Source organism: Phyllobates terribilis, unplaced genomic scaffold (assembly GCF_046119375.1).
Source record: "Phyllobates terribilis strain yellow unplaced genomic scaffold, ASM4611937v1 Scaffold_2__4_contigs__length_985480577, whole genome shotgun sequence".
Taxonomy (NCBI): domain Eukaryota; kingdom Metazoa; phylum Chordata; class Amphibia; order Anura; family Dendrobatidae; genus Phyllobates; species Phyllobates terribilis.
The window spans coordinates 830112140-830135265 of record NW_027362762.1 but is presented as its reverse complement, the minus strand read 5'-3'; the positions used below and the strand labels follow the sequence as shown (position 1 = coordinate 830135265).

Below are 23126 nucleotides of genomic sequence, written 5' to 3'. Positions count from 1 at the left end.
AAAATCAGGAAGCGTATACCCATGTGTGGGTGTGAAGAGGTGCATGCGAATACACCTCCCAAAAAAAGACACTGGATTTGAGTTTATGTTACGCTGCTATCATTCGGTGGTGTTGAGAAGTCTGGCCCAATCCAGCCCTTGTTCATTTTTACAAGAGACAGCCTGTCAGCATTTTCAGTTGACAAGCGGATGCGCTTATCAGTTATAATTCCACCTGTGGCACTAAAAACCCGCTCTGATAAAACGCTAGCAGCAGGGCAGCCCAGGACCTCCAAGGCATAGAGAGCAAGTTCATTCCACGTATCCAGCATGGATACCCAATAATTATAAGGCACAGAGTAATCACGGAGGACATTGGTACGGTCGGCAAGGTACTCCCTCAGCATCTTCCCAAACTTTGCACTCCTTATGAGAGTACCCCACGCCTCAGGGTCTGTGCAATGGGAGGGTCTGAGAAAACTGTCGTAGAACTTTGACAGTGTTCCCCTGCCTCTGCTGGATTGAATTTGTGTCTCTCTCGCCTGTACTCCTTGGTTGTCCAACGAACTTTGACCTCTGCCGCCAGCGTTTTCAGATGGGAATTTTTTTAATAGTTCCGCAACAAGGGCCTTTTGGTACTGCCCCATTTTTGTAGACCTGTCCACCTCAGGAATAAGAGATATAAAGTTCTCCTTGTAGTATGGGTCTAGAAGTGTCACCAACCAGTAATGACTGTCACCCAAAATTTTGAGAACGCGAGGGTCATGGGAAAGGCAGCGTAACATAAACTCAGCCATGCGTGTCAGACTACTAACAGGCAAGACTTCTGTGTCCTCACCAAGAGGATGACTGACCATGCTCTCCTCCTCCTCTCTGTCCTCTGGCCATCCATGCTGAACAGATGGTATGACAGTTGTGCAGGTAGTACCATCTATAGCCCATGAAACTAGCTCCTGTTCTTCCTCTTCTTCCTCCTCCTCATTGTCACCCAATCCACGTTGGGATGAGATGAGGCTGGGTTGTGTGTAATCACCCTGTATGGTTCCTTGCTCCATCTCATCGTGCTCCTCCTGCAATGCATCATTTTTGATTGTGAGCAGAGAGCGTTTTAGAAGACAGAGAAGCGAGATGGTGACGCTAATTATGGCTTCATTGCCGCTCACCATCTTGGTGGAGTCCTCAAAGTTTTGGAGGATGGTACATATGTCTGACATCCATGTCCACTCCTGAGGTCTTATGTGTGGAGTCTGAACTGAATACCAACGGCCTTGTTGATGCTGGTACTAAACAACTGACCTTTTCTGCTCGCAAATCCTTCCCAACATCTGCAGTGTACAGTTGCAACGCGTGGGGACATCACATACCAGTCTGTGAGCTGGAAGCTGCAAACGCTGCTGAAACACGGCAAGGGCGGCGGAAGCGGTAGGTAACTTTCTAAAATGGGCACACAGGCGGCATATTTTAACAAGCAGATCTGGCAGCTCCAGGTAGGATTTGAGAAACCGCAGAACGACGAGGTTAAGCACATGGGCCAGGCATGGTACGTGTGTGAGCTCGCCTCACCTCAGAGCCGCCACCAGGTTCTGGCCATTGTCACACACAACCATGCCTGGCTGTAGGTTCATCGGTGTGAGCCATAGATCTGCCTGCTCTTTTAGAGCTGTCCACAACTGTTCAGCATTGTGCGGTTTGTCACCTAAGCATATTACCTTCAGCACAGCCTGTTGCTGCTTGGTCGAGGCAGTGCTGCAGTGCTTGCAGCTTGTGACTGATGTGGTCATTTTGGAGATGGAGGCTGAAGAGGAGGTGGAGGCTGAGGAGGATGAGGTGCAGGAGCTGTAGACTGTGGGGGCAACCCTGATTGACCTAGGGCCCGCAATCCTTGGCGTCGGGAGGACGTGTTCCGTCCCAAGGTCCGACTGGGTCCCGGTTTCCACTATGTTAACCAAGTGTGCAGTCAGCGAGATGTACCGTCCCTGCCCACAAGCACTTGTCCACATATCCGTGGTTAGGTGGAGTTTCCCGGTAACTGCGTTGTTGAGGGCACGGCTAATTTTTTGGGACACGTGCTTGTGTAATACGGGGACGGCACACCAAGAGAAAAAGTGGCGGCTGGGGACCGAGTACCGAAGGATGGCCGCCACCATCAGGTTGCAGAATCATTCCGTCTCCATGAGCCTAAAAGGCAACATTTCGAGCGCAAGCTGTCGTGAAATGTGGGAATTTAGTAGTGTGGCCTGTGGGGCGTTGGCTGCATATTTGCGCTTGCATTCCAAGGACTGGGGTATGGACAACTGAACGCTGCGCTGGGACAAGGACGTGGACGTGCTTCCTGATGCTGCTACTTGAGAGCGAACTTATATGTGATCCGTGTGACGGAGAAAACACAGTTTTAAATTCCTGGCCTGTAGGTAACTATTTTGAACAGCAAACTGGTGTCAATTGCTTCACTGACACATTGAAATTTTTTTTAATGGATGTCAGAAATGGCAGTATTTTCTGAAAACGTATGTGTGATCCGTGTGACGGAGAAAACACGGTTTTAAATACCTGGCCTGTAGGTAACTGTTTTGAACAGCAATCTGGAGTCAATTGCTTCACTGACACACTGAAACAAATTTTTAATGGAGGTCAGAAATGGCAGTATTTTCAGCGCAATTATATGTGATCTGTGTGACGGACAAACCACAGTTTTAAATAGCTGGATTTTTAGCGCTGTAATATGGAAAGGACCTGGCTGTATTCTGCAGTGCCAACAAGCAAATGGCACAGAAAAACTGTGTTCTCTGGATTGCTTTTTAAGCAAATAATGAGGATTAAGATTCCAAAAAAAAATATTCCTGGCCCCTGATACTTGGGCCTATTTCTAGAAATATCTAACAGCAGCAGAAGGCAGAACTGGAATGGAGCCTCTTGTGCTATATGCACTGCAGTCTGCTATATACCCTGCCTGCCTGCCTATATACACTGCCTGCCTGATATCTCTGCAGATGGATTAGTCCTCAGAAGGACTGTTTGTTGAGATGGATATGTGTCTCTAATATAGTTTGGTACACCTACACTAACTAGAAACAAGCAAATTTCTCCCTAGCTCAGCAGCACCTCTCCCTACACTGTCTGATTCCGGAGTGACTGTGACGAGCATGGCGGCGCCAGGTCTGATATAGACCTGATGACGCTGTGCGGCCAGTCAATCACAGCCAACATGGCTACGGCATTACAGTGAGTGGCAGGCAATCCCTGCATGTTCATTGGCTCTCTAAAGAGCGCCAAACATGCAGGGAGGAGACCCAAGCTCGCGCCGAGCAACCCCAGAAATACTCGGCGAGCGCCGAGCATCTCGAGTAGTGAGATGCTCGGGCGAGCACCAAGCAGTAGCGAACATGCTCGCTCATCACTATTGTTTAATTTTTGATCATCTAATTTATTACCTCTGCTTAATTTCAAACAGGATTGCCTGGAATACCAGGACCACCTGGATCAATTGGGCCTGTGGGTTTACCTGGGTCAAAAGGAGACCGTGGAGAAGTGGGAAAAGTTGGCCCCACTGGTCCCCCAGGTAAGTGTTTTGCTTACAACAGCAGACTGATGCAATGGGAACAGGGGCAAACGGATTGTAGCTTAGTGGTTAATGTGCAAGAGGTTAAGGATAATGAAGGGGTAAACATTGACAATCCTACATTAGTTATTAACCTATGACCATCCCAATATCCTAGGATAGTCATGGGTTAATAACTAATGTAATTTAAAAAGAGAACCTGTCATTAGGTTTTACAATAAACCAAAAACTAATGGCATGTATGTAAAGGTGCTTTAATCCCTTTATGACCATGGACGTATGAGTACGTCCAAGGTCGAATCACTGCACTCCATGCAGGCTCCGACGCTGAGCCTGCATGTTTTTGGGCACATGACAGCTGATCTGTACAGCTGTTATGTGCCCCTAATGGCCACGGGTGGAATCGCTGTTAACTAGTTAAATGCCGCTGTCAATCCCGCGCTTACCAGATGCGCGTCACTAATCCTGCCCATCAGCGTCCGTGTCACATGACCGCAGGTCGCTGATGGGTTGAGATGACAACCTAGGGTCTGCAGGAGACGCCTGCGATTGTCATTGCCGGGTAGCTATGAGCGCCGTCCAGCGTTCAGAGCAGATGAGCATTTTTGCTACACATAGCAGGGCTGAAGCCCTGCTGTGTGTAGCACAGACGATTGGAAGATCGCAGCTTCTAGTCTCCCACAGAGACTATTGAAGCATGTGTAAAGTAAAAAAAAATGTTTTTAAAAATATTTAAAAAATGTAAAAAATATAAAAGTTCAAATCACCCCCCTTTCAAAATAAAACAATCAAAAAAATCAAATATACAAATGTTTGGTATCGCCGTGTTCAGAGTCACTCGATCTATCAATATATAAAAAGAATTAATCTGATCAGTAAACAGCGTAATGATAAAAAAATCAAAACGCCAGAATTACGTTTTTTTTGGTCGCCGGAACATTGCAATAAAATGCAATAACAGGTGATCAAAAGTTCTACCCCAAAATGGTATAAAAAAAATTTGTCAGCTCAGCACGCAAAAAATAAGCCCTCACCCGGCCCCAAATCCCGAAATGGGGACGATACGGGTCTCGGAAGATGGCGCCATTTTTTTTTTTGCAAAGTTTGGATTTTTTTCGACAATTAAATAAAAAAGAACTTACATGTTTGGTATCTATGAACTCGTAATGACCTGGAGAATCATAATTGCAGGTCAGTTTTAGCATTTAGTGACCATGGTAAAGAAAAAAAACAATTGTGGAATTGCACTTTTTTTGCAATTTCACAGCACTTTTTTTTCCATTTTCAAGTACATAATATTGTAAAACCAACGGTGTTATTCAAAAGTTCAACTCGCCCCATAAAAAACAAACCCTCACATGGCCATATAGACAGAAAAATAAAAAAATTATGGCTCTGGGAAGACAGAGAGCAAAAAAACAAAAACGCAAAAACGGAAAAACCCAAGGTGGTAAAAGGGTTAAAAGGGTGTCCAGTATTAAACTACAAGTCTGCAGTCCCTCTTTGTGACTACAGACATTCACATTGTGCACACTGCGTATTGTAAGGATTCTCCAGTGCCAGCGCCGAGGGCAGCGGTCATGTAACCGCAAGGATGCAATATGCATACTCCTAGCAGCAAAACAGGCCACAGAATGACAGGCTGGATGGTAACCACACTGCCAAGTGATGATGTTAGTGCTGTCTTCCCTGCTTTTAGAGTCTTGGCGACAATGTCTGACAGTGGAGTTAGACAGTGCTGGAGCATGGCCAGGTAAGTATCTGACAACAGCCCTTCTCTTTGATGACATCACTGGACAGCTCTGACAGTGATTTATAGTACCAGTCAAAAGTTTGTACACTCCTGTTCACACAATGTTTTTTGCTTGCTCTTCTTGGTATGTGCACAAGGTACAATCAGACTGAAGGCAGCAAAACCACAGAGGAACACTTATTGAAACAAGAAGTAAACAAACATGTGAAACAAACCAGAATATATGTTAAACCATACATTCCTCAAAATACCCCCATTTTACCCTAATGACAGCCTTACACCCCCTTGGCATTATCTCAAACAGTTTCATCACATTCTGGTTTATTTACACATTTCTTTACTCTTTGTTTCCATATGCGCTCCTTTCTGGTTTTACTGCCTACAGTCTAAACCTACAATGTGCACATTCGAATAGGAGGAAGGAAAACCATTGCATTGCATGAACAGGTGTGTCCAATTTTGACTGGTACTGTGTAAGCGGTCAACAGAATTGAGTGTTGTAATTCAAAATGTCTGATCCTTATTTCCTCTGGCATTAAATATTGGGGAAGAGTCAGGAAGCCCCCCATACACATTATATGGTCCAAGGTTTGACAGATTTAAAGGGGTTTTCCCACGAACAAAGTACATTTTAATTAATAGATCTTACAATAAAAATAAATTACACAATTGGATGTGTTAAAAAAATGTCACTGTGCTGAGAAAATCTTATACATGTGCCCCTGCTATGTTTAGTACTGTGTAATGGCTGTGTCTGACGGTGCAGGAACATGGTCTGATCATACCACAGCTCCTGGGAAGGGGAGGAAGGAAAAGAGAGTATACAGGCATTACAGCATGGGGTCACAGCTGATTCTTTTTGCTAGTAAAATATTTCACTGCCTGTTTTTATGTAATGTTTTACCTGAAAGAATAATTTGTGACCCCTGCTGTCCAGTCTGTATCCTCTCTTTTGCTTCCTCCCCTGCCCAGGAGATTTGGTACATTCAGACCATGTTCCTGCACGGTCAAACACAGCCATTACACAGTACACAGCAGGGGCACATGTATAAGATTATCTCAGCACAGGAAGATTTTTTTTAAACACATCCAATTGTGGAACTTATTATTATTCAAAAATCTATTGTTAAAAAGGTTGATTTAAATTAACTTTATTCATGGGAAAACCACTTTAAATGTGTATGGAGTCCTTTAGATTCAGGTTGTTTATCTTATTACCATTTTAAATATATCAAAGATATTTCAAGCTTCTTGGTTAGCCTGAATCGTTTTTACAATTATTATTTCAAACATGGAAAAGTATAATAATGAACTTACATTAATTTAAAAAACTTCTATGCAATTTGAAATTGCAATGAATATTCTGATCAGATTCACTTTTCACATTTCTAGTTCTTCCCAACTGACATGTTAACCACTTTGCGCCAGAGCCTGTTTTTGCCTTCGTGACCCGGCCAATTTTGTCAATTCTGACGACTGTCACTTTATGAAGTAATTACTCTGGAATGCTTCAACGGATTCCCCTGATTCTGAGATTGTTTTTTCATGACATATTGTACTTCATGATAGTGGTAAAATTTCTTTGATATCACTTGCGTTTATTTGTGAAAAAATCAGAAATTTGGCGAAAATTTTGAAAATTTTGCAATTTTCAAACTTTGAATTTTCATGCACTTAAATCAGAGAGATATGTCAAACAAAATAGTTAATAAATAACATTTCCCACATGTCTACTTTACATCAGCACAATTTTGGAACCAAAATTTTTTTTTGTTAGGAAGCTATAAGGGTTAAAAGTTGACCAGCGATTTCTCATTTTTCCAACAAAATTTACAAAAACATTTTTTTAAGGACCACATCTTATTTGAAGTGACTTTGAAAATGACAGAAAATACCCAAAAGTGACACCATTCTAAAAACTGCACCCCTCAAGGTGCTCAAAACCACATTCAAGAAGTTTATTAACCCCTAAAGTGTTTCACGGGAATTTTTGGAATGTGGAAGAAAACAATGAACATTTAACTTTTTTTCACAAAAATGTTACTTTAGACCCAATTTTTTTATTTTCACAAGGGTAACAGGAAAAAATGGAATACACAATTTGTAGTGCAATTTCTCATGAGCGCGCTGATACCCCATATGTGAGGGAAAGCCACTGTTTGGGCGCACTGCAGGGTTTGGAAGGAAAGGAGCGCCATTAGACTTTCTGAATGTAAAATTTGTTTGAATAATTAGCGGACGCCACTTTGCGTTTGGAGAGCTCCTGATGTGCCTAAACAGTGGAAACCCCCCACAAGTGACACCATTTTGGAAACTAGACCCCTTAGGGAACTTATCTAGATGTGTGGTGAGCACCTTGAACCCCAAGATGCTTCACAGAAGTTTATAATATTGAGCTGTAAAAATAAAAATTTCAAATTTTTCCCACAAAAACGTTTTTCATCCCTTAATTTTGCAGGAGAAATTGCAACATGAAGTTTGTTGTGCAATTTCTCCTGAACACGCTGATACCCCATATGTGGAGTAGTGTTGAGCCACCCCCGTAGTGTTCGAGTTCGGTTCGGTTCGTCGAACACCCGTGTGTTCGCCGAACTGTTCGTCGAACTGTTCGTCGAACACCTTCGAACACCGTTAAAACCAATGGCAGGCAAACAAAAACACATAGAAACACATAGAAAACACCTTCAAAGGTGTCCAAAAGCTGACAAACTGCTCAGAAGACACAACTAACACATGGAAAAGTGACAAGTACATATAGTCATGCGAAAAGAAAAGAGGTGGAGGAGTAAAAGGAGGGGGAGACACAGATATAGGCATGTCATGCCCTTCTAAAATCCAAAAAGTGAGAATCCGACACGGCCAGTCCGCTCCTGCCCGTGCCACCTCCGTGTCGCCGGGTTTGTGCCAGAGCCGCGGTGAACCCTGACGGCCAGCCCCCCTCTCCCAATACTGGTGCCTGTCCGCTGGTGGGTCGAGAGAGCCCCCCTGTGGTGGAGGCAGCTCTAAGCTTTTTAATTTAAATTGTCCCTCTAATTTAAATGAATACACTTTAAATCCATTTACAAGGATCTATTGGAGGGCAAGTCTCATGCCAGCAGCCGCGTAATTCAAGCTCCAGTAGCGTCCACTAAAGCTGCTGCAGTTAAAAAGCTTTTATAAGGATCGAGCTCGGCTGTCCACCACAAGGCATCCTAGTGCCAGTCCCAGCCCCTATGCCTTGGGGTGCCTCCTGATGCTCTTCACTAAGTATCCCGTGGTCCCGAAGCATTTCCTTTGAAAAAATTAAGTGTCCAAACTACAGGTGGTGTAGCTTGCTTAACAGCCGGGATAATCCGCTGACTAGCAGACACTGCTACTAGGCACAAAGTATTTCCTGGGCTAGATGCAGTTAAAAATTTGTAAGTAGATACTCTCGTTGGATGCTGAGAAAGCATTCCATAGAGTCTCCTGGCACGCCATATATGATTCTCTTAAAAAGCTTGGGGTAGGGGTCTAGGGGACCCTTTTATAGCCAAAATCACGGCCCTGTATCACAATACGTCACCTAGGCTGAAGATAAATGGAACTGTAGCACCGAGGGCTCGGTTGCTACAGACGTATTGCACCTCACCCAGAGGTGTGATATCTCACTCTCAGATAAGGATGGAGTGTGGATCAGGACCCGACACCTGCATGCATTACACCACATTGCCGTGGGGCAGGGCGACCAATATGCCCCTGAGATGGGCACGACAGTCCCTGTCCCTGGCTGGAGTGGGGGGAGGGAACACTGAGGAAGGGGAACCCTGCAGTGCAGGAGCAGGGAGGAAGCAGTTCCTGGGTGCATTGAGAAGGGAGTATAAAAGGTGGGCACCATCTTAGTTCAGTGCAGAGAAGTCTGAGCAGAAGTGGCAGGGAGCAGGGGCTCTGCATGAGCTCTGCTCCGTAGGCGGGCCTAGTAACAGAGGCCCAGGCCTGCAAGAGGGAGAAGGAAGGAAGAGGAGCGGAGAAGGCTCCAGGAACGAGGAATGAAGGGATCCCAGGGGTGCGGACGGGCGAGTCGCCACCGCACGCCCGAATCCACCTGCGTGGAGGGGTCAGGCCAAAGGGGGAGACCGGTCCCCGAACTAGTGGAGGCAGGAAATGACCCTCAGCTAGAAACCGGAGGCTCTGACATTTTATGTGGTGCAGCCCCTTGCTCCACCCGCTAGGAAGGCACCACATAGAGTCAGGGAAACTGGCGCCAAGTTTACCAAGAGGAGGCCCGAGGCAGCCGGACAGAAGTGTTGGTAAGAAAGGCCAGACAAAGGACACACAAAGGGGGTCCTGTGAAGCGCTCCAAAGTTATCTGGGAGTTGTCTGAGCCCCTCACCTGGTGAGCACAGTACGACGTGGGCAGCCGTTACCTGCAGACGTGGTCTGGATAATAAGAACTGTGAGTAAAGGCCCTGAACTGCATCACTGACTCCGTGTCGTTACTGCTGCTGCCCTGCACCATCACCCCCATCCTCCGCATACACTGCCCTGAGGCTATACTCCTCCCGTGGGGAGTTATGCTACGCTCTGCTGCACCCACAACACCAGCCTTAGCGGTCTGCCCTGTAGCGGCGGTTCACTCTGACCGCAATCCACGGGTGGCGTAGTCAGACATTTAAACATCAAAACCACATAAATAGTTCCGCCACTGGTTTGACCGCCCTGAGCCACGGAACCGGATCGCCGCCACGAAGACTACAACCACCAGCATCCACCAAAAAGGGTCCGGCTCCGGGTGTCCCAAGGCCCAGGGGGTGCGTCAGAACATTTTCATCACCTTTCACAATCACCAATGGGACAAGGCAGGGATGTCCTCTGTCCCCTCTCTTATACATCCTAGTGACGGAGCACCTGCTCTCATCAATTCGCCATAACCCCAATATTAGGTGGATTGAGGTGGGAGGCACCGAGTACAAGTGCTCTCTATTTGCTGATGATGTCCTAGTATATATCACTCAATCACATATATCCATCCCTGCTGTTATGGCTGAAATAGATCACTTTGTTACATGGTAAAATTTTAAAATCAATGCAGCGAAGTCTGAGGACCTCGATGTCTCCCTCCCTAAATCCATATAGGATTCCATCCAGTCCAACTTTCCCTTTGCCTGGCCCTCACAGGGTATCAAATACTTAGGAATTCCTATTCATAGAGACCTCTCCCATCTATGTTATCTTAATTTTGGGCCCTTTATTGAACAATTCCATACAGACCACGGTTGGCAAGTTAGAACTGTAAGATTCACTACGTGAACCACTGGTGTTTTGTGGAAAAGCACATGTACACCGCGTTCCAAATTATTATGCAAAAAGTGTTTAGGAGTGATAAGGGAAGAATTTGTTTGTTTGTCAGTTAAACTCATTGATGGTGATGTTTGTCAGGGCTCTTTATATCACTGTAAGCAATTGCAGACACCTGTGCTAATTAGTTTGGCAGGTGTGTCCAATGAAAGGCAAGACTACTTAAGAAGGCTCTCTCACATTATTAAGCAGCCTACATTTTCTGCCAAAATGGGAAAGAAAAAGGATGTGTCGGCTGCTGAGAAGCAACAAATTGTGGAGTGTTTAGGTCAAGGCATGACTACAATCAACATTGTGCGATGATCAGGATGAAGTGTCTTGGCAATCAAGAAGTATGTAGCTGATTCACAGTACACACGTGTGCGTGCTGATAAGGGCAAATTGAGGACTCTTTCCTACAGGCAATTACGTCAGGTTGAAACAGCAGCGGCAAAAAAGCCTTGTCATAGCAGCAGACAAGTTTTTGAAGCTGCTTGTGCCTCCAACGTCCCCCGAACAACAAGATGCAGGGTCCTTCAGAGGTTTGCAGCTGTGCATATGCCATCCTGTCGACCTCCTCTATCCACTTCACACAAGCAGAAACGGCTCCAGTGGGCCAAACATTACATGAAGACTGATTTCAAAACTGTTTTGTTCACGGATGAGTGCCGTGCAGCGCTCGATGGTCCAGATGAATGGAGTGGAGGATGGCTGGTTGATGGACACCCCACGCAAACACGGCTACAGCGCCAACAAGGAGGAGGTGGAGTAATGTTTTGGGCTGGAATCATGGGGAGAGAGATTGTCGGCCCCTTTAGGATCCCTGAAGGCGCTAAAGATGAATTCCATAATGTATGTGGATTTTCTCAAACAGCACTTCCTGCCATGGTTCAAGAAGAAGAACCGTGTATTTCACAGCAAGATCATTTTTCTGCATGATAATGCACCATCTCATGCTGCACATAAAACATCTGCATCTCTGGCTGATATGGGCATAAAAGGGGACAAACTTATGGTGTGACCCCCATGCTCCCCTGACCTCTACCCCATTCAGAACCTTTGGAGCATCATTAAAAGGAGTGTCTATGATGGCGGGAGGCAGTTCACATCTAAGCAACAGCTCTGGGAGGGTATTCTGTCCTCATGCAAAACAATTGAAGCAGAAACCATCCAAAACCTGACAAATTCAATGGACGAGAGAGTTCAGAAGCTCCTTTCGAACAAGGGGTCCTATGTGAAAATGTAACATCACCTAGAATAAAGTTTTGAGTTGAAAACTGTTTGATTTCAGTTTCTAACAACCTGCTAACGCTTATAATTTCAAAAATGACCATTTTTTTGGTCTTTATTAAAATGAAAAGGTTGATCGAAAAGTTTGGGGGATCTAAGAGTGTGGCAACCCAGTAGTCATGATTACTTCGAATTCTGACAATATGAGGGTCATGCTGCAGGTAGTGCAGCAAGAAGGCACTTATGTGTCTTGCGCATCTCGGAGCCCCAAAATTATTTTCCGGGCTAGATGCAGCTAAAAATTATTTTTAATTTTAAATCTGGTGAAGCTTATTATAGATGGCCTAATAGGATCAGTGCTGCACACTGCTACAAAGCCCAAATTATTTTCCAGTCAAGATACAGATAAACATGATTAGTAATTTGAAAGCTTAAAACGGTTGGTGAGGTGATTTTAACCAATCATCAAGCTTTTACTCTCCCCAGGATGACACAGGGGTAGAAAAGTCGTTTCGGATCCATGATTTGTTCATCTTTATGAACGTGAGTCTGTCTACATTATCAGTGGAGAGCCGCGTGCGCTTATCTGTCAGCACACCACCAGCAGCGCTGAACACACGTTCAGACAGAACGCTGGCTGCGGGGCATGACAAGATCTCCAAGGCGTAAGTGGCTAGCTCCGGCCATTTATCCAGATTGGAAGCCCAAAAAGAGCAAGGGTCCAGTGACACAGTCGTGGCTTCAATGTTTACTTGGAGATACTCCTGTACCATCGTCTCTAGGCGTTGACTATGTGTCAGACTTCTTGTCTCCTGTGGCCTTGCAAAGGATGGGCTAAAAAAGTGGTGAAATGATTCCGCAAAATTGATGTTACCAGCAGATACTGTGGTTCTGTTACGGTTTGAGTGCTGAACACTTGACGGTCCCACGGTTGGCAAGTTGGAACTGTGAGATTCACTACGTGCACCACTGGTATTTTGTGGAAAAGCACATGTAAGATTCTGCAACAGTCTCTGCTGATACTCCTGCATGCGTGCATCCCTTTCTATGGCAGGAATAATTTCTGCAAATTTACTTTTGTACCGGGGATCTAACAGTGTGGCAACCCAGTAGTCAGGATTATTTCTAATTCTCACAATTCGAGGGTCATGTTGCAGGTAGTGCAGCAAGAAGGCACTCATGTGTGTTGCGCATCCAGGAGCACCAAGTCCCTGTTGTGTTGGTGGCGAGGTAGCAATCATGCTTCCTTCCTCTGTCCTCTCCCCCCAACCTCGCACAACAGAAATGTGATCAAGGTCTCCCTCATCTGATGAGTCTTCCATCAGTTCGTCCTCCACTTCTTCCTGGGCTCCTGCACCTTCCTCACTAGTTTGGCTGCTACCATGCGCCCTGGTAAAATCATCTCCCCCACCCTCACATGCCTGCCGCCTTGGTGCTGCCGACCGTCTGGACCTTGCAGATGTTAGCCCTTCCGCATACAACTCCTCCTCCTCTACTTCCTCCACCTCCTCTTGTGCCACCACCTGACTCCGAATTCTGTTTAACATGTGCTCCAGCATGTAAATCACCGGAATAGTCATGCTGATAATGGCATCGTCAGCACTAAACATCTTCGTCGCCATTTCAAAACTGAGCAGAAGGGTGCATAGGTCCCTGATCTGAGACCACTCCTCCAGCGTGATTTGCCCCACCTCTGAATCTCGTTGGCCCAGGCTATACGTCAGAACGTATTGCACCAGGGCTTGTCGGTGCTGCCACAGTCGCTGCAACATGTGCAGAGTTGAATTCCACCGGGTAGGCACATCGCATTTTAGCCGGTGAAGTGGCAGGCCCAACGACTTCTGTAGAGATGTAAGTCGCTGAGCTGCGGGATGCGAACGGCGGAAGTGAGCACACAGCGACCGTGCCCTCTGCAGAAGGCCATCTAGTCTGGGATAGTGGGCTAAAAATTGCTGGACAACCAGGTTCAACACGTGAGCCATACAAGGCACGTGTGTGACATTGCCCCGGCGAAGGGCCGCACCCAGGTTTGCAGCATTGTCGCACACGGCCTTCCCTGGTTTCAGGTCCAGTGGAGACAACCATTCATGAAATTGGTTCTCCAGAGCTGACCACAACTCCTCAGCTGTGTGACTCACATTTCCCAGACATTTCAATGTAAAAACCGCCTGATGACGTTGAGCCCTACTGCCAGCATAGTAAGGAGGTGTGCAGGATCCCTTCTGCGCAGTTAGAAAGCTTGTGGCATGACCAGACAGGCTTTGGGTGCAGGTGGAAGACCGAGAGGAGGTTGAGGAGGCAGAAGCAGTGGAGGAAAAATGACATAAAGAAGATTGAAGCACAACTCGTGGGGACGGCAAGACTTGGACAGCAGCCCCTTGTCCTGCTGTCACCATAGTTACCCAGTGCCCAGTCAGCGACATGTAACGCCCCTGTCCATGCCTACTCGTCCAAGTGTCTGTGGTGAAATGCACCCTGTCACACACAGAGTTTCTCAAAGAAGCGGTGATGTTGTGTGCGACATGCTGGTGGAGCGCAGGCACACCTTTCTTTGAGAAGTAGTGCCGACTGGGCATCTGGTACTGGGGCACTGCGACGGACATAAGGTCTCGAAAATCCTCTGTGTCCACCAGGCGGAAAGGCAGCATTTCTGTAGCCAAGAGCTTGCAGATGGTGAAATTCAACCTCTTAGCTTTCTCATGGCTAGGAGGAAATGGTCTTTTACTTGTCCACATCTGAGGGACCGAGGGCTGGCTATTGTGCTTAGACGGGGTTGATAAGGGTGTCCCCGGCAAACTGCCGGTCTGTGAGGAAGATGCAGGCGGACATGTTAGGTTGCCTTGATCCAAAGGTGGTGCTATCGATGTCGGACAGCGCTCAAGACCAGCTGGTGTTACCACCTCCAAAGAAAATGATGACCTGCCAATCACGCTGGCTGTTGCGGGTAAAGAGGTGGCAGGTCTGCGCCCCAAAACAGGTGTGACTGCTGTCCCCCCAGTCACAGAGGATGAAGAGGCCGCGGATGCACAAGATATGGCAGACGGTGGTTGGCCCGGCCGGCTAGACCGCATTGTAGCACACTGAGCTTCCCACTGCAACTTATGCTTCATGTCCATGTGCCGGTTCATGCATGAAGTACTCAAACTATGTATTTTTTGGCCTCTACTTAGCTTTTGCTGACAAATGTTACAGATAACACGAGTTGGGTCATCTTTATCGATCTGAAAAAATGCCCAGGCTATGCAAGGCTTAGCACCCATGCGACCTGAAGAGCCACCACGACTTGTGGTGAGAGGCAGAGTTGTGTTTGAGGATGCAGTTGTTGACGTGCTTCCAGTACTACGTCTCTGTCCAGGAAGGCTAGCATCTTCCTCCACCTCCTCTGCTGACCTCATCTCTTGGCTGACTGTGGGTTGACAGTAAGTGGGATCTCCAACCTCATCATCATCACCCTCTGCGTTATCACACCCGTCGTCCTCAGAGCCAACCTGTTCCTGCCCTGACAAAAAACTAAAGTTGTCGCTCCAATCAGGTATTTGAGTCTTATCATCGTCTTCCTCATTGTCTCCACCAACAGGAGTTACAGTTTGGGAATGAGGGTCTACATTATAGTCAGAACCTTCTGCGTCTGGTCCTGGATCCGACTCATAAAGATTCTGGGCATCAGTGCAGATCATTTCCTCGTCTGGATTCACAGAAGCGCTGGAGTCGACCTCTGATTCCCAGGCTATAGTATGAGTAAACAGCTCTGCAGACTCAACCATCTGTTCTACCTCATACTCAGACGGGCAGCTGGAGATTTGGGATCTGTGAGGAAACAAGTGCGATTTGGGTGACACCTTTGAGGACTGGAGTATTTGTGATGTTGAAGTTGATGTGGAGGAGAGCCCACTTAAAGGAGCACTTGATATCCGTTGAAGCACCTGCTGTTTTTGTGCCTCATCTGGAATTTGTAGCGATTGGCGTGGCCGTAAGAAAGGGATCTTATCACATTGTCCGCTAAAAGAAGTAGACGTTTTAGTTTGGCTGGAAGATGGTCTTTCTTCTGCACCTACCCCACGGACACAACCTTTTTTCCCCTTCCCAACACGCCTATTCCCCTTTCCACCAGCAGCAGGCCTTTTTCCACTCATTTTGGTGGTTAACTAATTTACAACTCTGGAGTTGTTTGCACAAAAAAACAATGGATGGTAACCGAGCAGAGCTGAGTGGCCAAACTGTGGTATTAGGCCAAAACTATTGGCTGGGTTAGATGCAGAAAAAAATTATTTTTAATTTGCAACCTGATGGAGGTCAGTATAGATGGACTAATAGACCAAGTCCCACACACCGCTAGAAGCCCAAATATTTTTTCAGAGCTAGATGCAGAAAATTTTTTTATTCAATTTGCAACCTGATGGAGGTCAGTATAGATGGACTAATAGACCAAGTCCCACACACTGCTAGAAGCCCAAATATTTTTTCAGAGCTAGATGCAGAAAAAAAATATTTTTAATTTGCAACCTGATGGAGGTCAGTATAGATGGACTAATAGACCAAGTCCCACACACCGCTAGAAGCCCAAATATTTTTTCAGAGCTAGATGTAGAAAATTTTTTTATTCAATTTGCAACCTGATGGAGGTCATTATAGATGGACTAATAGACCAAGTCCCACACACTGCTAGAAGCCCAAATATTTTTTCAGAGCTAGATGCAGAAAAAAATTTTTAATTTGCAACCTGATGGAGGTCAGTATAGATGGACTAATAGAACAAGTCCCACACGCTGCTAGAAGCCCAAATATTTTTTCAGAGATAAATGAAGAAAAAAATTATTTTTAATTTGCAACCTGATGGAGGTCAGTATAGATGGACTAATAGACCAAGTCCCACACACTGCTAGAAGCCCAGATATTTTTTCAGAGCTAGATGCAGAAAAAAATTATTTTTAATTTGCAACCTGATGGAGGTCAGTATAGATGGACTAATAGACCAAGTCCCACACACTGCTAGAAGCCCAAATAATTTTTCAGAGCTAGATGCAGAAAAAAATTATTTTTAATTTGCAACCTGATGGAGGTCAGTATAGATGGACTAATAGACCAAGTCCCACACACCGCTAGAAGCCCAAATATTTTTTCAGAGCTAGATGCAGAAAATTTTTTTATTCAATTTGCAACCTGATGGAGGTCAGTATAGATGGACTAATAGACCAAGTCCCACACACCGCTAGAAGCCCAAATATTTTTTCAGAGCTAGATGCAGAAAAAAATTATTTTTAATTTGCAACCTGATGGAGGTCAGTATAGATGGACTAATAGAACAAGTCCCACACGCTGCTAGAAGCCCAAATATTTTTTCAGAGATAAATGAAGAAAAAAATTATTTTTAATTTGCAACCTGATGGAGGTCAGTATAGATGGACTAATAGACCAAGTCCCACACACCGCTAGAAGCCCAAATATTTTTTCAGAGCTAGATGCAGAAATTTTTTTTATTCAATTTGCAACCTGATGGAGGTCAGTATAGATGGACTAATAGACCAAGTCCCACACACTGCTAGAAGCCCAAATATTTTTTCAGAGCTAGATGCAGAAAAAAATTATTTTTAATTTGCAACCTGATGGAGGTCAGTATAGATGGACTAATAGAACAAGTCCCACACGCTGCTAGAAGCCCAAATATTTTTTCAGAGATAAATGAAGAAAAAAATTATTTTTAATTTGCAACCTGATGGAGGTCAGTATAGATGGACTAATAGACCAAGTCCCACACACTGCTAGAAGCCCAAATATTTTTTCAGAGCTAGATGCAGAAAAAAAATATTTTTAATTTGCAACCTGATGGAGGTCAGTATAGATGGACTAATAGAACAAGTCCCACACGCTGCTAGAAGCCCAAATATTTTTTCCGAGCTAGATGCAGAAAAAAATTATTTTTAATTTGCAACCTGATGGAGGTCAGTATAGATGGACTAATAGACCAAGTCCCACACACCGCTAGAAGCCCAAATATTTTTTCAGAGCTAGATGCAGAAAAAAATTATATTCAATTTGCAACCTGCTGGAGGTCAGTATAGAAGGACTAATAGAACAAGTCCCACACACTGCTAGAAGCCCAAATATTTTTTCAGAGCTAAATGAAGAAAAAAATTATTTTTAATTTGCAACCTGATGGAGGTCAGTATAGATGGACTAATAGACCAAGTCCCACACACTGCTAGAAGCCCAAATATTTTTTCAGAGCTAGATGCAGAAAAAAATTATATTCAGTTTGCAACCTGATGGAGGTCAGTATAGATGGACTAATAGAATGATGCTATGCCCAAAAGATTTTACTTCACTAGGTGCAGTAAAAAAATTGGTATTCTATACACAGGTGGTATATCTTGCAACACAGATAGGCTACTCCACTGACTAACACACTCTGCAATAGGCCAAAAAGGATTAGCTTTGCTAGATTCAGCCAAATGCTGTGAAAAAAACTTGCACAGCACTGGCACAGACCTGCCTGGCAAAAACTGATAGGAACAGATGTAACCTAGTCCTGAAAAGGACTCCAATTACAATTAGTCTTTACTCCCACAATCTATCTATTTAAGAGCACAGACCTGCCTGATAAAAGTCGTAGGAAATGCTGTAACCTAGTCCTTAAAAGGACTGCAATCACAACTATTCCCTACTCCCAAGCTATTGTAGCACCCTGAGGATTCGGCTGCTACAGGGGTATTGCACCTCAACCCAGAGGTGTGATATTCCACTCCCGGGTAAGGATGGAGTGTGGAACTGAGCTCGGTAGGCTGCATGCACTACACACATCCCATTTCCGAGGGGCAGGCCGACGGTACTCCCACTTAGAAATGTGCAGGTACGACCGAGTCTGTTCCTGGCTGGAGTGGGAGGGGGGTGGTACATCCCAAGTAGTGTAGGGGCAGATAGGGGGAGCAGCCTGGGTAAAGATAGGAGCTCATTGGGTGCTGGTCACCTGAGCTCACACATAGAGGGAGTATATAAGGTGGGCACCATCAAAGATCAGGGTCAGTCTGTCAGAGTCAGTAAGAAGCAGAGGTCCAGATGAGCCTGCAGAGAGAGAGTGGAGCAGAGAAGGAAAGACCCAGAGAGGGAAAAAGAAAGGACTCTGAGAACCCAAATTCAATCCCCGGGTGAAGAGTCGGCAATAGGGTACCGGATCCCAAACTGGTGGGGGCAAAAGCACACCCTAGCCAGAGACCGGAGGCCGTGGGCAGCGTCTGCCACGGCCACCCACCACATCCACCCCGAAGGCAAACTACGTGGAGGGTCAGGGAACCCAAGGCCAAGGGTCTCCCAACAGAAGGCCCGAGGGAGCTGGACCTAGGTGGATCACTAGTGGGGACGGCCAGAGGAAAGGACAGAAGGAGAGCTCAGGGTCACGCTCCGGACTTGTTTGGGGGTTTGCTGAATCCAGGACCTGGTGGACGCAGCACGGCTCGGGTGGTCACTTGAAGCTGGAGTGACCGGAACATCAGCAGTGAGTAAATACCCTAAACTGCACAACCCGACTCTGTCTTCACTTAACATCTATGCTGCACCACCACAACCCCCATCCTCTGCACCTGACCCCCTGAGGCTATACCCCACCCGTTGGGGGTTATACTACCAAAAGCTGCACCAACACCATCAGCCTCAGCGGACCCTGCTGCAGCGGCGGCCATAGTGACCGCAATACAACGGGTGGCGTAGTCGACATTAAGAACTTTATAACATCTGTAGGACTGCCACATACTCTGAGCTTGACACCCTGGGCACGGACCGGGTCACAGCCACTCGGAAGACTACAACTCCCATCTGATCCGGCTCCGGATATTCCCCTAAAGAATATGGCCCAGGGGGTGCGTCACTATCTGTATATTTGTGCGAAAATTGGCTTGAAATTAACAAGGTATAGCGCACACAGCAACAGCGGTGCCGTCTAACACGCAGCTGCAGCAGTGAGAAAATGGTGGCGACGGGGAAAATGGCTTGGTCTTATAGGGCAAGGACATGTGACATACACTGCCAATGACACATGCCCTTGCTTGTGTGAAAAAAAGCACTTCGCTCCGTGTGTGCGCTGCTGATAGGCTGACAGATTGCACCTCCCCACTGCAAATGCGGGAAAGAGAAAAAAAAATGGAGATCTTCATTGTTCCTGCAGAGATCCATCCCCTGCCCCTCCCCCCGCCCCGCTGTACACTCAAACTGCGTATTAACATTAATTTTCATCATTACTGAGAAAAAATCCAGTTATGATTTTGGTGCACGAACAGTTATCGAACATAACCTCGAACAGCCGAATTTTTCTCAAATTGTTCGTGTTCGCCGATCGGCTCGAACACCGCCCAAAACAGCTCGAATTTGAGATTGGCGAACAGTTCGAGTAGAACAACGCTCATCTCTAATGTGGAGGAAAACCACTGTTTGGGCACACGGCAGGGTTTGGAAGGGAAGGAGCGCCATTTGACTTTTTGAATGTAAAATTTGCTTGAATAATTAGCAGACGCCATGTTGCATTTGGGGAGCCCCTAATGTGCCTAAACAGTGGAAACCCCCCACAAGTGACACCATTTTGGAAACTAGACCCCTTAGGGAACTGATCTAGATGTGTGGTGAGTAGTGTTGAGCGATACCTTCCGATATCGGGAAATATCGGATCGGATTGGATCGGACCGATACCGAAAAAGTATCGGATATCGCCGATTCCGATACCGGAAACCAAAGCAAGTCAATGGGACAGAAATATCGGAATGAAAATAAACCCTTTTTTTCCTTGTAGGTTAATTCTACATGAAGGAAAACAACTAAGAATAATGTAGAATGTATTGGGGGAGGTGGGGGAGACAATAAAGGCATAGAGGTTTAGCCCAATCAAATGGAATAGCAGGAATTAATATTTTTTTTAAGACGTTCTGAGTTACGGAAATATTGACTATGTTAAGTATTTTTATATTTTGTCAGATATTTATGTTTCACTACTTCCATGCTCTTCACCTTCTTTTTTACTTCTCCCACACTTTCTCCATCATCCTCAGCATCTTTTTCATCCTCTTCTTCTTCACCTTCTTCATCTTCTTCTTCTTCACCTTCTTCGTATTATTCTTTTTTTTTACATTCTTCATATTCTACTTCTTCATCTTCTTCATATTCTTCTTCTTCATCATATTCTTATTTGTGACAGGCATTCCTGTAGTTGTTATCTATAAAAGGTTGGACATTACACCTTTCGTTCTGCCCGTCACAAAAGATTTACAACAGGATTTGTCCGCGTTCAGTTTGGCCTGCAGCAGCAGGTCTTTTCCAGGGGCACCACGAGGAGGAACGGACTCACCCCCATACACTGCTTAGTCATCTTCTGCTTATAATTTAGATATTATCTTTTGCTCTGATTTTTAGTCTTATGCTTAATGTTCTTCCGCTTTTTGTTCTGCAGCTTCTTGTATTTCTGCTTCTTGGTTTTCTGTCTCTTGTTCTTCTGTATCTTGGTGCTTGTCTTCTCTTCTTTGTCCTCTTGGTCAACTTCTTCAGGGTCATCTTCTTGGTCTTCTTCGGGGTGGTCTTCAGGGTCGTCGTCTTCGGGGGTCCTCGTCTTCGGGGTCCTCGTCTTCTTCGGGTTGGTCTTCTGGGTCCTCGTCTTCGGGGTCCTCGTCTTCTTTGGGGTGGTCTTCAGGGTCCTCGTCTTCTCCGGGGTGGTCTTCAGGGTCCTCGTCTTCAGGGTCGTTGTCTTCGGGGTCCTCGTCTTCTTAGGGTTGGTCTTCAGGGTCCTCGTCTTCAGGGTCCTCGTCAGGGAGATCCAGAGTGATTACCAAGAACCATTTCAAAAAGCTTGAACTTGGAAATGTAGCAGAAGGTACAAGAAAGCTGAGGAACTACCGAGAACCAGCTGACGGTACTGGAACCCGGATGGGTAGCAGAAGGTACAAGAGCCAATGGAACTGCCGAAGACCAGCTGACGGTACTGGAACTCGGTTACTAAGCAGGAGGTACCTGTGCCAGAAAGCACTACCAAGGACCAGCAGACGTTGGTGGAACTTGGATACCGAGAAGGAGGCACCTAATCCAAAGGCACTGCCGAGAACCAGCTGACGGTACTGGAACCCGGATGGGTAGCAGAAGGTACCCATGTAAAAAAAAGTTCAAGGCCGCGAGCCGGCCGCAGTTACCAAAACCCACAGTCCTACAGGGGGTGCTTGTCCTATTGGCACTATGGAACCAGCCTTCATTGCCTGATCCCGCAGCCCACATTGGAGTCACCTAAACTGCAGGCACCATAGAGTCGGCTAATCCGACCGCAAAACGACAGGACAACGCATTGGAGGCAAAGTGACGTTGACACTACCCAGAAACAGCTGGCGTGCTGGAACCAGGCTGGGTAGGAGGGAGTACCCGTGCCAAAGTCACTGCCGAGAACCAGCTGACGGTACTGGAACCCGGATAGGTAGTAGAAGGTACAAGAGCAAATGGAGCTACCGAGGACCAGCTGACGGTACTGGAACCTGGATGGGTAGCAGAAGGTACAAGAGCCAATGGAACTGCCGAAGACCAGCTGATGGTACTGGAACTCGGTTACTAAGCAGGAGGTACCTGTGCCAGAAAGCACTACCAAGGACCAGCAGACGTTGGTGGAGCTTGGATACCGAGAAGGAGGCACCTAATCCAAAGGCACTGCCGAGAACCAGCTGACGGTACTGGAACCCGGATGGGTAGCAGAAGGTACCCATGTAAAAAAAAGTTCAAGGCCGCGAGCCGGCCGCAGTTACCAAAACCCACAGTCCTACAGGGGGTGCTTGTCCTATTGGCACTATGGAACCAGCCTTCATTGCCTGATCCCGCAGCCCACATAGGAGTCACCTAAACTGCAGGCACCATAGAGTCGGCTAATCCGACCGCAAAACGACAGGACAACGCATTGGAGGCAAAGTGACGTTGACACTACCCAGAAACAGCTGGCGTGCTGGAACCAGGCTGGGTAGGAGGGAGTACCCGTGCCAAAGTCACTGCCGAGAACCAGCTGACGGTACTGGAACCCGGATGGGTAGTAGAAGGTACAAGAGCAAATGGAGCTACCGAGGACCAGCTGACGGTACTGGAACCTGGATGGGTAGCAGAAGGTACAAGAGCCAATGGAACTGCCGAAGACCAGCTGATGGTACTGGAACTCGGTTACTAAGCAGGAGGTACCTGTGCCAGAAAGCACTACCAAGGACCAGCAGACGTTGGTGGAGCTTGGATACCGAGAAAGAGGTACCTAATCCAAAGGCACTGCCGAGAACCAGCTGACGGTACTGGAACCCGGATGGGTAGCAGAAGGTACCC

At 46.3% G+C, this 23126-nt stretch overlaps 1 protein-coding gene across 3 annotated transcripts in view; it reads left to right on the top strand.

Annotated features, from left to right (window-relative positions):
* COL26A1 (collagen type XXVI alpha 1 chain) overlaps positions 1 to 23126 on the top strand; it is a 757193-nt gene that overhangs the window by 693541 nt on the left and 40526 nt on the right. For 2 of the 3 annotated variants that reach the window (XM_073667772.1, XM_073667771.1), the window contains exon 7: positions 3431 to 3538. The exons of the other annotated variant lie outside the window; for it this stretch is intronic. In XM_073667772.1, coding sequence (XP_073523873.1) covers positions 3431 to 3538 — 108 coding nt within the window. The remainder of the gene's footprint in view (positions 1 to 3430; positions 3539 to 23126) is intronic. 3 annotated transcript variants of the gene reach the window in all.